The sequence below is a fragment of the Amphiprion ocellaris genome, chromosome 4 (genome assembly GCF_022539595.1).
Source record: "Amphiprion ocellaris isolate individual 3 ecotype Okinawa chromosome 4, ASM2253959v1, whole genome shotgun sequence".
Taxonomy (NCBI): domain Eukaryota; kingdom Metazoa; phylum Chordata; class Actinopteri; family Pomacentridae; genus Amphiprion; species Amphiprion ocellaris.
The window spans coordinates 2990272-3004328 of NC_072769.1; the positions used below are offsets into that span (position 1 = coordinate 2990272).

Genomic DNA, 14057 nt, shown 5'->3' on the forward strand with positions numbered 1-14057 from the left:
AAAACACGTGAAGAGCGTCCGTGTGGGCCGGGCGTCCTCCTGGCGTCACCTCACCTCGTTGCTCCGCGGGACGTCTTTGCACAGCTCTCCCCAGTCATGTTCGATCTCCTCCTCCTCCCTCCTCAGGATGGCGTCCACGTCCACGTCCTCGTCCTCGTCAGAGCTGGTCTCCACGTTGCCCTTCCCTCTGGCCAGGTCCGGCTCACTGTTGCTGTCGTCCCCCGAATCCAGACCAGACTCCTCCTCCTCCTCATCCTCCTCCTCACTGCTGGCGGTGACGTCTTCATCAACAACACCGTCCTCTGCAGACTGCTGCTCCTCATTGTCTTCATCTATGGAAAATATTGATTAAAACTGAGAGCTGGACACAGAACCTAGCCTGTCCAACCTCATGATGAGGACAGATTAATAGAACAATAAAAGACATAAAACAGAAAATAAACCTCCATCATTTAAAACACGGTAAGGATTTAAATCATCAGCGTTTCAGAACAATTTCTTCTTCAGACCACCTCTGACTTGTCAGCTGTTTTTGCATTAAATAAGAAAATTTTAACAGATTTTTAAAATATTTTTAATGTGGGCAATTTTTTCAATTTCAGACCCACTTTGTCGACATAAATCTGGCTTAGAGGAGATTTGTTGTGTAGTTTGTCTAAATTCTATGTGAATTATCAAAGTCACTGGATCGTTGACAGCAGGGGTGTCCAACATGCGGCCTGCGTCCAAAAGCGGCCCTCCAGAGGGTCCAATCTGGCCCTCAAAGTGTAAAAATTCCACAGAAGACATTAACTGCAGATTGTAAATTAATAAAAGTATAAATTTAAAATAATTTTTTAATAATTTGTTTTTTGTCTCATTTTTGCCATTTTTCGTCTCATTTTTGTAATATTTTGTCTTGTTTTTGTTGTATTTTGTCTTTTTTTGTCTGACTTTTGTCGTTTGTCTCATGTTTTGTATTTTTTTCTTGTTTTTGTCGTTTTGTGTTTGCTTTTTGTTTCGTTTGTGTTTTTAGTCTTATTTTTGTCATTTTGTGTTACGCTTTATTAGTTGGTTTTTGTCTCGTTTTTGTCTTTTTGTTTTGTGTCGTTTGTCTCATGTTTTTGTCATTTTGTTTCTCGTTTTTGTCGTTTTGTGTTTCCTTTTGGTCTTTACGTCAGAATAAAGATCATCTTCTCACCCTGTTCGATGACTCGAACTCCTCGTTCAGGTTCGTTCTTCCTCTCGTCTGTCACTCCTCTCCCAACCTTCTTCTTCTTCTCCTTCTTCTTGTCCTCGGCCTCCTTCTCGTCGTCCTCAGAGTCGGACAGCTTGTAGAAGCGCTTCAGGTCCTCCGTGGACGTGTGGTTGATGGGACGGCCTCGTTTATCCACCGTGTAATTCACCTTGAAGCGCTCGTCATGAAACATGAACTGGAAGCGCTTGTCGATCTTGACTTTGCGTTCTCTCTCGGGCATCTCCCAAAACCTGGGGTCCTTCTGCACCCGCAGGAAGCGATCGTCGCCGTCCGTCTTCTTCTTGGACGACATGTCGGCGAAATCACGGCGTCACCTGCAGAATACCGACAGATGCACCATTAGGGAACCGTCTAATGTCCACACCGTGGTTTGCGTCAGGACTTTTTTCGAGACATGACAGACTTTTCAAAGCCTCCAGTTGACTTTTCAACAGCTACTGAATAAACACATCAATGTCTCTGAACGCTTAAAACAACACTCACAACCTAAAGCAAGAACCAGAATGAAATCAGTTAAAAACGGAACAATATTTGATTTTTTTAAAAAAAAAAAACTGTTTTTAGGTTTTATTAATGATGTTAACCTTATATTTTCTGTGCTTTTATGGTTATTATTTTATTGGATAAGATATTAATATTACTGAAGAAAACACAGTAAAATAATATAAACAATGTCAAAAACCTGTAGGAAGAGGAATGTAATTTTAATAAAAATCAATAAAATAATGATGACTTTTATTTTTTTATTTATTGAAGTTGTAATTAAAAGCACATTTACTGTTTATCGTATTTTTTATGGTCTTATTACTTTATTGATTATCATCGTCATTATTACAACATTTTAACTTATTACCATTGTAAATAGTTTTATTATTAATTTTACAACATTGTTAGTGACTGTAGGCTAATATTGTTTATATATTGTGTGTTTGTTATTATTGTTACTGTTTTCTGTGTGCTTTGCTCTGTATTTATATGATTTATTTTCCTTTGAACTGTCAGACCAGCTTGATTTTTAAAACTAAGTTTAGCTGCGATGCTTCCAAACATCGCCTGTTATTTAACATCTAGAAAAACTCTTTAACTTACGCTGCTTAGTAGATCTGTTTGCTAGCTCTGTAGACCGGTACCGTAGAGTAGATCTGTTACCTAGCACTGTTAACCAGTTTTAAACCGGCTCCGTGTCTGTCGGTGGGTTTAAACCGGCGGGTTTACCGGCTCCGTGTCACTCTGGTTCGCTAACGTAAAAAAAAAAAAAAAAAATGTCGGACGGTGAAGATGGACAGCAGCGGCAGGAAACCGGCCTCGGCGGAGAACAAACTTTGGTAAAAATTTACCGGGAGGTTAGTTTGAAATACAATTAAAAAGGAAACGTTACCGAAAACACCCTCCACTCTTCTTTTCCACTCAGTCCACAGTCCCCGTACACGTGTTTTCCCACAATGCACCTCTGCCGTGACATTTAAGCCTTCCATTTCCCGCTACGGCGACCGAAGTGGGACAAAAGTGGCGAAACGCGGAAAGCAAAACACAATACTATAACTGGGAAGTGTCTTCGCGAATTAAAAACATAAATAAATGAATAATAGCAGACTAAATATGGTTGAGTGGTTAAATAATAATAGATAATAAAGTGCAGGTCCGTTCGTTGTCAGCAGCTGGAGTTTGGAGCCCGACAGTTTCCGGTTCCGGCGGAAGTCAGTAACAGGAAGCACCGCGTCTCCGTGTTTGTCTGCGGAATGAGCGGCTCGGTGACGGTCAGAGTACTGCGGAGGCTGCAGGGGCTCCGGACCGGTCCTGTCAGGGGACCGGCGGGGCTCCGGGCCGTACCGGGCCGGTTCCTGTCCAGCGGCGGCGCCATGAACGTGTTCAACCGTGACATGAAGAAGAGACAGAAGCAGCGGGTCGCGGCCCTGAAGGACGGACACCAGTACGACTACCTGAGGAACGAGGTGAGGAGACCGGTAGAGACCTGATAGAGACTTGGAGGAGACCCGTAGGAGACCCGTAGGAGACCCGATAGAGACCTGGAGGAGACCTGGAGGAGACCCGGAGGAGACCCGTAGGAGACTCGATAGAGACCCGGTAGAGCCCCAGAGGAGCCCAGGGAAGAGCCCCGGAGAAGACCCGGTAGAGACCTGGAGCCCGACCAGGGTCTCTGCTGCTGGTTTTGATTAATTTGTCATTGAGATCGTTTTGAATCACTTTGTTTTCTTTTGTGTCTGTTTTCTGTCCGTTTCTGGCTGTTCTACATCTTTCTGGGATGTTTCCAATCTTCTTGTGGTACTTTTGTTAAGATTCTGAGTTGTTTTTTGTGTATTTATGAGTATATCTGAACTTGTCATGGTGCTTTTCGAGTCTTTGCAGCTTTTTTATTGTAATTTTGTGTCTCTTTGAGTCTTTTTCTATCAATGTATGCTTAGTTTTGTCTCCTCCTGGTAGTTTTTGTGGGTTTATTTTTATTCATTATGTCTCCCTGCAGTCTGCTTGTATCTGTTTATTTTATCTTTTGTCTTTCGTGTTCGTAGACATGTTTTTCATCTTTTTCTCAATGTTTTGAGTCTTGTTTTGGTACTGTTGTTCAGTTTCAGACTTATTTTTATGTCTTTTTGGTTTTATGAATCTTTGTGGTAATTTTCTGTATTTTTGTGGTTGTTTTGTGAGTCTTTGTGGTCATTTTCTGTATTTTTGTGGTTGTTTTGTGCATCATATTGGTCCTTAGGAAACTTGTAGTCGTACTTGTTGCGGTTGTTGTAGCTTTTTCTGATAATGTTGTGTGTCTTTGCAATTGTTCTGCATCTCTTTGTTCTACTTTAGGTCTGTTTTTCGTCAGTTGTGTCTCTTTGTCGATGTTTTGAGTCTTGTGTTATTTTTTCAGTATTTGCAGCTGTTTGTGTTCATTTCCTGCCTCCTTGTGGTTGTTTTTATGTCTCCTTGCAGTCATTTTGCATGTTTGCATTAATTTTGTGTCTTTGTGGTTGTTTTGTGTCTATTTGTGGTTGTTTGGTGTCTCTTTATGGTTGTTTTGTGTCTCTATGATTGTTTTGTGTCTCTTTGTGGTTGTTTTGTGTCTCTTTGTGGTTGTTTTGCATCTTTGTGGTAGTTTTATGTCCTTTTGAATCTTGCAGTAGGACTTTTTGCAGCTGTTTCTGGTGGTTGTCTGTCTTTGTGTAGCTGTTTTGTGTCTCCTTGACGTCATTGTGGATCTATTTGCTCTATTTTTTTTTAACCTCTTTTTCAAAAGTTGTGTGTCTTTAATCTTTGTCTGTATCTCTTTCTGGCTGTGTTGCGTCTTTTTGTGAATGTTGTGGTGACACTTTTGCCCATTTGTGATTCAGTTGATGTCTTTGTGGTGATTTTACTCACATCTAGTTGTTTTTGTTTTGTGTTTTTGGTCTTTTGTGTTTCTGTCTGGTTGCTTTTGCATCTTTAAATGAGTTTGTTTTGTCTCTTCGGGGTGGATTGCGTCACTTCCTGCCAATCTGGACTCTGTAGAACCAACGGCACATTAAAGGCTTCTACTGCAGAAAACAGCTTTCATTTATCTGAATTAAATCAGCAGAAGATCCACGAGAGAACCCAGCAACACTTGAAGGTTCTGTTTGTGTTGTGTTGTTCTGCAGGTCGGCAGTCGAGTGGCGGATCGAGTTTACGACATTGCCAGGTGAGTTCATGATGCCGATTTGAACCTGCTGCTGAATTTCATCCTATTTTATTCAATTTGTTCATAATTTAGCATTTTGATCAATTTAATTGATTTTTTTAACTGTAGTTTTTATTCTGGTATTTTATATTATCCTGTTTTGTATTTTTTTTAATTGTTTTTGAATCTTGTTTAGATTATTTTATAAACAAGATTTTTTATTTCATGTTTTATATTTTTAATTTATTTTATCTTGAATTTATTTTTTTATCTACTTTTTTCAGGGTATTTAGATTTATACATTTTGTCTTTTTTTTTAAAAAATCTTGTTTTTCATTCTTTATTTTCATTATTTCTATCTAAAATATCAAAATGTACTTCTCACGTCTTTTTAGTTCTTATTTCTTTTTTTGTTTTTGATATTTTATATATTTTCTAATGTTTTGATTCATTTGTTTTTATTATTCTGTTTTATGTTTTATATGATTAAAGTTTTTGAAAGCTAGTTTCCTATAATATTTATTGTTTTATGTTATCTATTTTAATATCTTTTTTGTTTTTTAATCAGTTTTTTATTTTAGGATTTATAGTTTTAATCTATTTTTAGTTTTTATCATGCTTCATTTTTTGTCTGTTTTCTTGTTTTTATTTTAGTTTTATTATTTTATGATTTATTTTTTAAAATGTAGTTTCATTTCACTCTTACAATCTGAACTGGTTCTGTCTTTTTATCGGCTGTTCAGTCGTTTATTATCGATTTTGTTTGGTTTAAATTTAAACTTTTCTGACGTTTCTCTGAGACAGAATATTTCCCTTAGTGTTTTTAAATTTTTAAATCTGTTTCCAGTCATATTTAGTGTAATTAATCACGTTTAAATACTTTAATTACAACCTAATTAAAGTGTTTATTTCAGTCAGAAATTCAGATTCTAATTGAATACAAATCTGTCATAATGTTCTGTATGATCTTTTTATTTATTTATGTATTTCTAATCAACTTTTTCAAACTGTTTTCGACCCCAGTGAAGCCAAAAAGCTAAAACTGTGACACAGGAGGAATAACAGGTTTCTGTCTCCGCAGGACATTTCCGTTGGCGTTGGACATCGGAGGTGGAAAAAGTCACATCGCAGAACATTTAAACAAGGTACAGAATGAATCGGTTAAACATCTCTGTGATGATAAAACATAAACATCTCTGTATGAAACTTCCTGACTTTTTTGAGTAATTTTATGTGTTCGTTGGTCATTTTGTGTTTTCATATGGGTTGTGTTGTGTCTTTTTTTGGGTAATTTTATGTTTTCCTTGGTGATTTTGTGTCTTTTTTTGGGTAGTTTTGTGTCTTTTTGGGTAGTTTTGTGTGTTCTTTGTTCATTTTGTGTTTTTTTTTTTGTATTTTTGTCTCTTTTGGGTATGATCTTATTTGCTCTGTCAGTCCAAATCTTCAATTTCTGAATAAAGCGACAGAAATTAAAAATGTGTTGTTTTTTAAACTCCGATTAATCAGAAAAAAAATAATCGACCAATTAATCAATTATTAAATAATCGTTAGTTGCAGCCCTAGTTTTGTGTGTTCTTTGTTCATTTTGTGTCTTTTTTGGGTAATTTTATGCGTCCCTTGGTGATTTTGTGTCTTTTTATGGGTCGTGCTGTGTCTTTTTTGGGTATTTTTGTGTGTTCTTTGGTAATTTTGTGTCTTTTTTGGGTAGTTTTGTGTGTTCTTTGGTCATTTTGTGTTTTACTTAACTGAACCTAAATCTAAGTTGTCCCCTGACTTTCTGATTATCGGGTTTATTGATTATTTATTGGTTTAATTCATTACTAAATTCTACATTTCTACTCAGAAATGAAACAAAGGATATTTCCTGACCGTCTAGAAACAACGATTTTAGATTTTCCTCCACAAGGGAAGAAAGGATTTGACACAGACTGAATATTTTAATATTTTTCATAATAAAACTTAAACATCATGTAAAAAAAAAAAAAAAAAGTAAAAAATCTAATATTTTAGGGCTTTAAGCTGCTCGATGAACCTGTAAAAGTAAGAAATAAGGTTTGGTTAAAAACTGGCTTTTATATTCCAGGATTATAAAATGCTGAGAACATTTTTCTCACATTTTAAACCACCTTAAAGCGGACACACAAAGACCTGATAGCCCTGGAATATTTTACTAAAATGATGTTTTAAATGCAGCAGGTAAATAAAAACATAAACAGCTGATCGTGTTATTGAAACTAAATGTGAAATAATTCATAAAAAACTGAACATTTTACAAAATATTAATTATTAATAATTATTTTAAAAAATGATTAAATGTTTATAAATGGTTTAAAAAATGAACTAAAAATAATGCATTTTTGTTGAAATAATACAAAATTATTGAAAATAGTGAAAATACAGATATTTAAAGAAGCTCAAATGAATTAATAAATGCTGAAATATTAAATGATAGAATAGCTAAACCTTTATAGATAGAACAGTGAAAAAAAACTTAAACTGATAGTGAAATAATTAGTTAATATATATAATAATGGAAATAAAAACCTCCAATTAAACATTTCCAAACATTGAGCTGAAAGTCAGAAACAAACGGTGGAATAATGAATAAAAACAGAAATAACTGAAGTGTGCTGACCTTAATGTGATCCTTCTTACTGTACCTGTAATACATACATAATATACATGTATGTTTCATGTATGTTATATGTAAGGTTACATGTATGCTGTAGTTGTGTTAGTGTGTGAGCAGACTGAGTAATCAGCTGTTTGTCTTCCAGGACGTGGTCCAGAGTTTGGTTCTAACTGACGTCTCCCAGCAGAATCTGGTGAGTTCTGATCCTGAAACAGATGAAGAGACGATGAAAACAGGTCGTCTCTGTCTGTAAGTGTCCTCCTGTGGACATTTACAGTGTCTTTGTGGTCGTTTTGTGTCTATTTGCAGTCATTTTGTGTCTCTTTGTGGTTGTTTTGTGTCTCTCAGTGGTCATTTTGTGTCTTTTTGAAGTCATTTGGTGTCTCTTTTAGGTTGTTTTGTGTCTTTTTAAAATCATTTTGTGTCTCTTTGTGGTTGTTTTGTGTCTCTTTGTGGATATTTTGTGTCCTTTAGGTCATTTTGTATCTTTTAAAAATCATTTTGTGTCTCTTTTAGGCCATTTAGTGTCTCTTTTAGGTTGTTTTGTGTTTTTTTTATAAGTCATTTTGTGTCTCTTTCACGTCATTTTGTGTCTCTTTGTGGTTATTTTCTGTCTTTTTGTGGCCATTTTGTGTCATTTTGTGTCTCTTTTAGGTCATTTTCTGTCTCTTTTAGGTCTTTTTGTGTCTCTTTTAAGTCATTTTCTGTCTCTAAGGTCATTTTGTGTCATTTTGTGTCGTTTTTAGGTCATTTTCTGTCTCTTTTAGGTCTTTTTGTGTGTCTTTTAAGTCATTTTCTGTCTCTAAGGTCATTTTGTGTCTCTTTAGGTCATTTTGTGTCTCTTTTAGGTCATTTTGTGTGTCTTTTAGGTCATTTTGTATCCATTTTAAGTCATTTTGTGTTTGTTTTAAATCATTCTCTGTCTCTTTTAGGTCATTTTGTGTCTATTTTAAGTCATTTTGTGTTTCTTTTAAGTCATTTTTTGTCTTTTCAAGGTCATTTTCTGTCTCTTTTACATCATTTTGTGTCTATTTTAAGTCATTTTGTGTGTTTTTTTAAGTCATTTTCTGTCTTTTCTCTTAGTGGTTATTTTCTGTCTCTTTGTGGTCATTTTCTGTCTCTTTTAGGTGATTTTGTGTTTCTTTTCGGTCATTTTCTGTCTCTTTGTCGTTATTTTCTTTCTCTTTGTGAATATTTTCTGTCTTTGTGGTTGTTTTGAGCTAAACCAAACTGTTGTGTGTCTGTGACGTTCAGAAACAGTGTCGACAGACTGAGATCCCGACTCGGTGTATCGTGGTTGACGAGGAGTTTCTGCCGTTTAAGGAAAACACCTTTGACCTGGTGCTGAGCAGCCTCAGGTGAGTTCCAGGTGTTCTCAGACACTTTAACAGGTCCATCCTCAGACTCACTCTGGGTCTTCATCTGTCCGTCTCCTGGTAGGAATTCTACATTTCTTTGTCCTTGTGTTGCGTCTTTCTTCCGTCATTCTGGTCATTTTTGGGTGTTTAATGTCTCTGTAGTAATTGTGTTCATTTTTGATTAGTTTGTGTCTTTTTTGGTGATTTTCTGCCTTTTTTGTCATTTTGTGTGTGTTTGGTAGTTTTGTCTCATTATTTGTGTCTCTTTGTCGTCGTTTTGTGTCTGTCTGGTCATTTTGTGTGTTTTTCTTGACTTGTTTTTTGTCTTTTTGTGGTCATTTTGTATTTTTGTAGATATTTTGTATTTCTTTATTGTTGTGTTTCATCTTTCTTTGGTCATTTTGTGGTAACTTTGTGTGGGTTTTTTTGATTGTTTCATGTCTCTGTAGTAATGGTGTTCATTTTTTTTGTTCATTTTGGTAGTTTTGTATCTGTGTGGTCATTTTGTGACTTTTTGTGGGTAGTGTTGTGTCTTTGTGGGTAGTTTTAGTTTTGTGTGTTTGTTCATTTTGTGTAATTTTCTGGTCAGTTTTGTGTGTTCGGTCAGTTTGTGTCTTTTTATGAGTAGTTTTGTGTCTTTTTGGGTAGTTTTGTGTGTTCTTTGTTCATTTTGTGTATTTTTTTCTATTTTTGTCTCTTTTGGGTAGCTTTGCGTGCTCTGTGGTCATTTTGTGTCTTTTTTGAGTAATTTTATGGGTTCTTTGGTCATTTTGTGTTTTTATATGGGTTGTGTTGTGTCGTTTTTTGGGTAATTTTATGTGTTCCTTGGTGATTGTGTCTTTTTTTGGTAGTTTTGTGTCTTTTTGGGTAGTTTTATGTGTTCTTTGTTCATTTTGTGTATTTTTTTTTTGTATTTTTGTCTCTTTTGGGTATGATCTCATTTGCTCTGTCAGTCCAAATCTTCAATTTCTGAAAAAAGCGACAGAAATTAAAAATGTGTTGTTTTTTTTAAATCCGATTAATCGAAAAAAAATAATCGACCGATTAATGAATTATTAAAATAATCGTTAGTTGCAGCCCTAGTTTTGTGTGTTCTTTGGTAATTTTGTGTCTTTTTTGGGTAGTTTTGTGTGTTCTTTGGTCATTTTGTGTTTTATTTAACTGAACCTAAATCTAAGTTGTCCCCTGACTTTCTGATTATCGGGTTTATTTATCGATTATTTATTGATTTAATTCATTAATAAATTCTACATTTCTGCTCAGAAATGAAACAAAGGATATCTCGTTGTCGATAATCTGATCAATAAGCCGTTCTGAGTGTCGGTTCTTTTCTTCCAGCCTTCACTGGATCAACGACCTGCCCGGAGCTATCAGACAGGTGAGCTTAGTGATTGGTTGACGGCAGCGGCTCACCTGAGTCCCACTCACCTGCCGTCTGCGCTCAGATCCAACAGGTGCTGAAGCCGGATGGCGTGTTCATCGGGGCGATGGTGGGCGGAGAGACGCTGTACGAGCTCAGATGTTCCCTCCAGCTGGCCGAGAGCGAGAGAGAAGGAGGATTCTCTGCTCACATTTCACCGTTCACCGCTGTCACCGACCTGGGAAACCTGCTGGGAGGAGCTGGATTCAGCATGCTGACCGTGGTGAGGACACACCTGTCTGTCTGTTATTAACCTGTCTGTCTGTTACTTGTCTGTCTGTCTGTCTGTCTGTCTGTCTGTTATTAACCTGTCTATCTGTAACCTGTCTGTCTGTCTGTCTGTCTGTCTGTCTGTCTGTTATTAACCTGGCTGTCTGTTAGCTGTCTGTCTGTTACCTGTCTGTCACCTGTCTGTCTGTCTGTCTGTCTGTCTGTCTGCAACCTGTCTGTCTGTCTGTAACCTGTCTGTCTGTCTGTCTGTTAGCTGTCCGTAACCTGTCTGTCTGTCTGTCTGTAAGTAACCTGTCTGTTAGCTGTCTGTAACTTGTCTGTCACCTGTCTGTCTGTCTGTAACCTGTCTGTCTGTCTGTCTGTAACCTGTCTGTCTGTCTGTTACCTGACTGTCTGTCTGTCTGTTACCGGTCTGTCTGTCTGTCTGTTACCGGTCTGTCTGTCTGTCTGTCTGTCTGTAACCTGTCTGTCTGTTACCTGTCTGTCATCTGTCTGTAACCTGTCTGTCGTCTGTCTGTCTGTCTGTAACCTGTCTGTCTGTCTGTCTGTAACCTGTCTGTCTGTCTGTCTGTCTGTCTGTCTGTCTGTCTGTCTGTCTGTTAGCTGTCCGTTAGCTGTCCGTAACCTGTCTGTCACCTGTCTGTCTGTCTGTCTGTCTGTCTGTCTGTCTGTCTGCCTGCAACCTGTCTGTCTGTTAGCTGTCCGTAACCTGTCTGTCTGTCTGTCTGTCTGTCTGTAAGTAACCTGTCTGTTAGCTGTCTGTAACTTGTCTGTCACCTGTCTGTCTGTCTGTAACCTGTCTGTCTGTCTGTCTGTCTGTAACCTGTCTGTAACCTGTCTGTCTGTTACCTGTCTGTCTGTCTGTCTGTTACCGGTCTGTCTGTCTGTCTGTCTGTTACCTGTCTGTCTGTCTGTCTGTCTGTCTGTAACCTGTCTGTCTGTCATCTGTCTGTAACCTGTCTGTCTGTCTGTAACCTGTCTGTCTGTCTGTAACCTGTCTGTCACCTGTCTGTCTGTCTGTAACCTGTCTGTCTGTCTGTAAATTGTCTTTTAGCTGTATCTTGTATCTTTGTGTGTTTCGCGGACATTTATTACTTTATTTTATTTTCCTTAAAGCAGCAAAAATCTATGCTCACTTTATTTTATTCTATTTCTGCACATTTAGAATCTGTTTTATTGAGTTTTTAATTTAGTTTTTATTATTTTATTTGTCTTATTCAGATGTTGTCTGATTTTTTTAACTTTGCGTCTTTATTCATAAATTCATCAGTCGTGTGTTGTTGGACCCAGGACTGACATCAGAGCTCAGCAGAACAATAGAATAAAGTTTCTGTGTGAATTTAACGGCTGAATGAACTAAAACATTTTGTCTGTTTCAGGATGTCGATGAGGTTCAGGTTCACTATCCAGGAATGATGGAAGTCATGACTGATCTCCAAGGTGTGAAACATGTTCTACCTGATTACATGTTCTACCTGATCACATGTTCTACCTGTTCTCCCTGAGCTGTGTTGTTGGCGCTGCTTTGGTTCTGTAGGGATGGGAGAGAGTAACTGTGCCTGGAACAGAAGGTCGCTGCTGCACAGAGACACCATGTTAGCTGCTGCTGCTGTTTATAGAGGTGAGAGAAAAACAATCAGTCAGACGACAACGTCACACAGTCACATATATACAAAATGACCACAAAGAGACAGAATACTGCCTGTTTGAACCGTTTCAGAGATGTACGGGAACCAGGACGGCTCAGTTCCTGCCACCTTCGAGATCCTCTACATGATTGGCTGGAAGCCTCACGAGTCTCAGGTAAGAAGAACTGTTGTTTCTGCTCATCTCCAATATCTGTGTGAACATTAAGGTAGAATCAGCCTCAGATGTTGTTAAATTTTAAAATGAATCAACATGAAGCAGCTCTGAACATCTAAACCAATATCTAGACCTCTATGAAGACCAACATCTAGACCTCTATGAACACCTAGACCTCTATGAACACCAACATCTAGACCTCTATGAACACCTAGACCTCTATGAACACCAACATATAGACCTCTATGAACATCTAGACCTCTATGAAAACCAACATCTTGACCTCTATGAACATCTAGACCTCTATGAACTCCAGGTTCTGGTTCCTACCAATGAGTCCACATCAACATTTAGTCTAAACATGTAAAAACTGGAACCTTCTCTGGTCAAACTTTAACACATCAGATTCTACTGATGTTAGAGCCTCAACAGTTGGAGAAATGTGGACTAAAGACTGTATTTTAGTCAAAATATGGATCCATCCATAGATACACACTTACAGAAGCTTTATGGAGACACTAGACCAGCCTGGATTGGACATTTAGCATTTTTTAAACCTGTTTCTTCTGTTGGATCCATTCAGAGATTCTGATCTGATGAAACTCTTCTGTCTGGTCTCACCACATTTCCTGGCAGGTAGTTTTATTTCTGGAGATATTAAACCTTTAAAACAGTTTCACATGTTTTATTTTGAGGGTAAAAATGACAAATTCTATAAAATACTATAAAAACAGAATACAGTTTTGATTCCCAAAAACTAAATCTTTGAACAGACTCAGCGACTTGTTTTCTGAATTCTGTCTGATTCTGTTGTTTTTGATCTTTTCAGGCCAAACCAGCGAAGCGAGGCTCAGCCACGGCGTCATTTGGAGATTTATCGAAGATCAGCCGACCGACCAATGCAGGCCGGTCATAGAGCCACGCTGTACAAAGGACATTTATTCAATCCTGTTTCAAAGCAGGAAGCTGGAATCATCGACTGTTAGACTGAAAGATTAAAACTCTTTCACCCAGGAAATGAGACTGAAAACTGATTACACGAGGACCTTTATGGAGACAGTTATTCAAGATGAGTTAAAAATTGCCCCAGTTGACTCCAAATTTTAGGATCTCCATCGTGGAGGTCGGAACAAATCCGACATCATGAAGCAACTTTTCCTCTCTACTCTGCTCCTCGGCTGTAGATGTTTCACCATGCTGGATGGATCTCCAACAATGAGCTCTGTTCACTGTTTTTGAGCCATGCTGTGTTTATTTTATTGGTTTTCCTCTCAGTCTCTCTGGGGAAACACTGCCTGCAGTTCAGCCTGAAAACTCCAGATATTTTCCACTTTATTTATTTATCTATATATCAATCTGTCAATAAATCAATCAGAATTTGGTGCGAATTGTGTGTTTTTGCAGACTTTACACATGAGACAAGTGATTTTGGTCACAGCCGAGTCGGCCCTGGAGAATCAGAACCATAAGGAAGAAGGTTATTATCATTATTGAATACATTTGAGCCATTTTGAATAATAGTTAAAAAGTTTTTTTTTTATATTGGATACTTTTTTTGTCAATGTAGACACTTTTTGAGTCGTTTTGGACAAGTTACAAGAAATTTGGGTTGTTTATAATAATATTAACCTGGCTAATAAATAAAACAGTGAAGCTGCTGCCATGGATTTCCAGATTTTATTTTATTTTTAATCTTAAAGCATTTTGAGCTGCATGGAAGTTGTACAAATATA

At 37.4% G+C, this 14057-nt stretch overlaps 2 protein-coding genes across 6 annotated transcripts in view; one reads left to right on the forward strand and one right to left on the reverse strand.

The window, feature by feature from the left end:
* Positions 1-10445, reverse strand: part of esf1 (ESF1, nucleolar pre-rRNA processing protein, homolog (S. cerevisiae)) — a 27691-nt gene extending 17246 nt beyond the window's left edge. For 2 of the 5 annotated variants that reach the window (XM_023261982.3, XM_023261978.3), the window contains exons 1-3: positions 2616-2765; positions 1181-1551; positions 55-332 (exon numbers count right to left, since the gene is read on the reverse strand). In XM_023261982.3, the coding sequence (XP_023117750.2) occupies positions 55-332; positions 1181-1529 (627 nt within the window). In that variant the 5' untranslated portion in view covers positions 1530-1551; positions 2616-2765. Of the gene's footprint in view, positions 1-54; positions 333-1180; positions 1552-2326; positions 2595-2615; positions 2766-10298 lie in introns of those variants that run through there. The other 3 variants (XM_055010061.1, XM_055010062.1, XM_055010060.1) reach the window with 3 other exon arrangements.
* Positions 2924-13985, forward strand: ndufaf5 (NADH:ubiquinone oxidoreductase complex assembly factor 5). Its single transcript, XM_035944306.2, has 11 exons — positions 2924-3189; positions 4861-4901; positions 5962-6025; positions 7658-7705; positions 8767-8870; positions 10209-10248; positions 10316-10513; positions 11901-11961; positions 12059-12142; positions 12242-12324; positions 13154-13985. The coding sequence occupies exons 1-11, from the start codon at positions 2977-2979 to the stop codon at positions 13238-13240; spliced, it is 1023 nt and encodes a 340-aa protein (XP_035800199.2). The 5' UTR covers positions 2924-2976; the 3' UTR covers positions 13241-13985.
* The last annotated feature ends 72 nt before the right edge of the window (positions 13986-14057 follow it).

Coding starts and splice junctions, on each gene's coding strand:
- ndufaf5 (XM_035944306.2), top strand. CDS start 2,977: ATGAGCGGCTCGGTGACGGTCAGAGTACTGCGGAGGCTGCAGGGGCTC. Junction 11,962..12,058: donor AGTCATGACTGATCTCCAAG/GTGTGAAACATG, acceptor TTGGTTCTGTAG/GGATGGGAGAGAGTAACTGT. Junction 12,143..12,241: donor TGCTGCTGCTGTTTATAGAG/GTGAGAGAAAAA, acceptor GAACCGTTTCAG/AGATGTACGGGAACCAGGAC.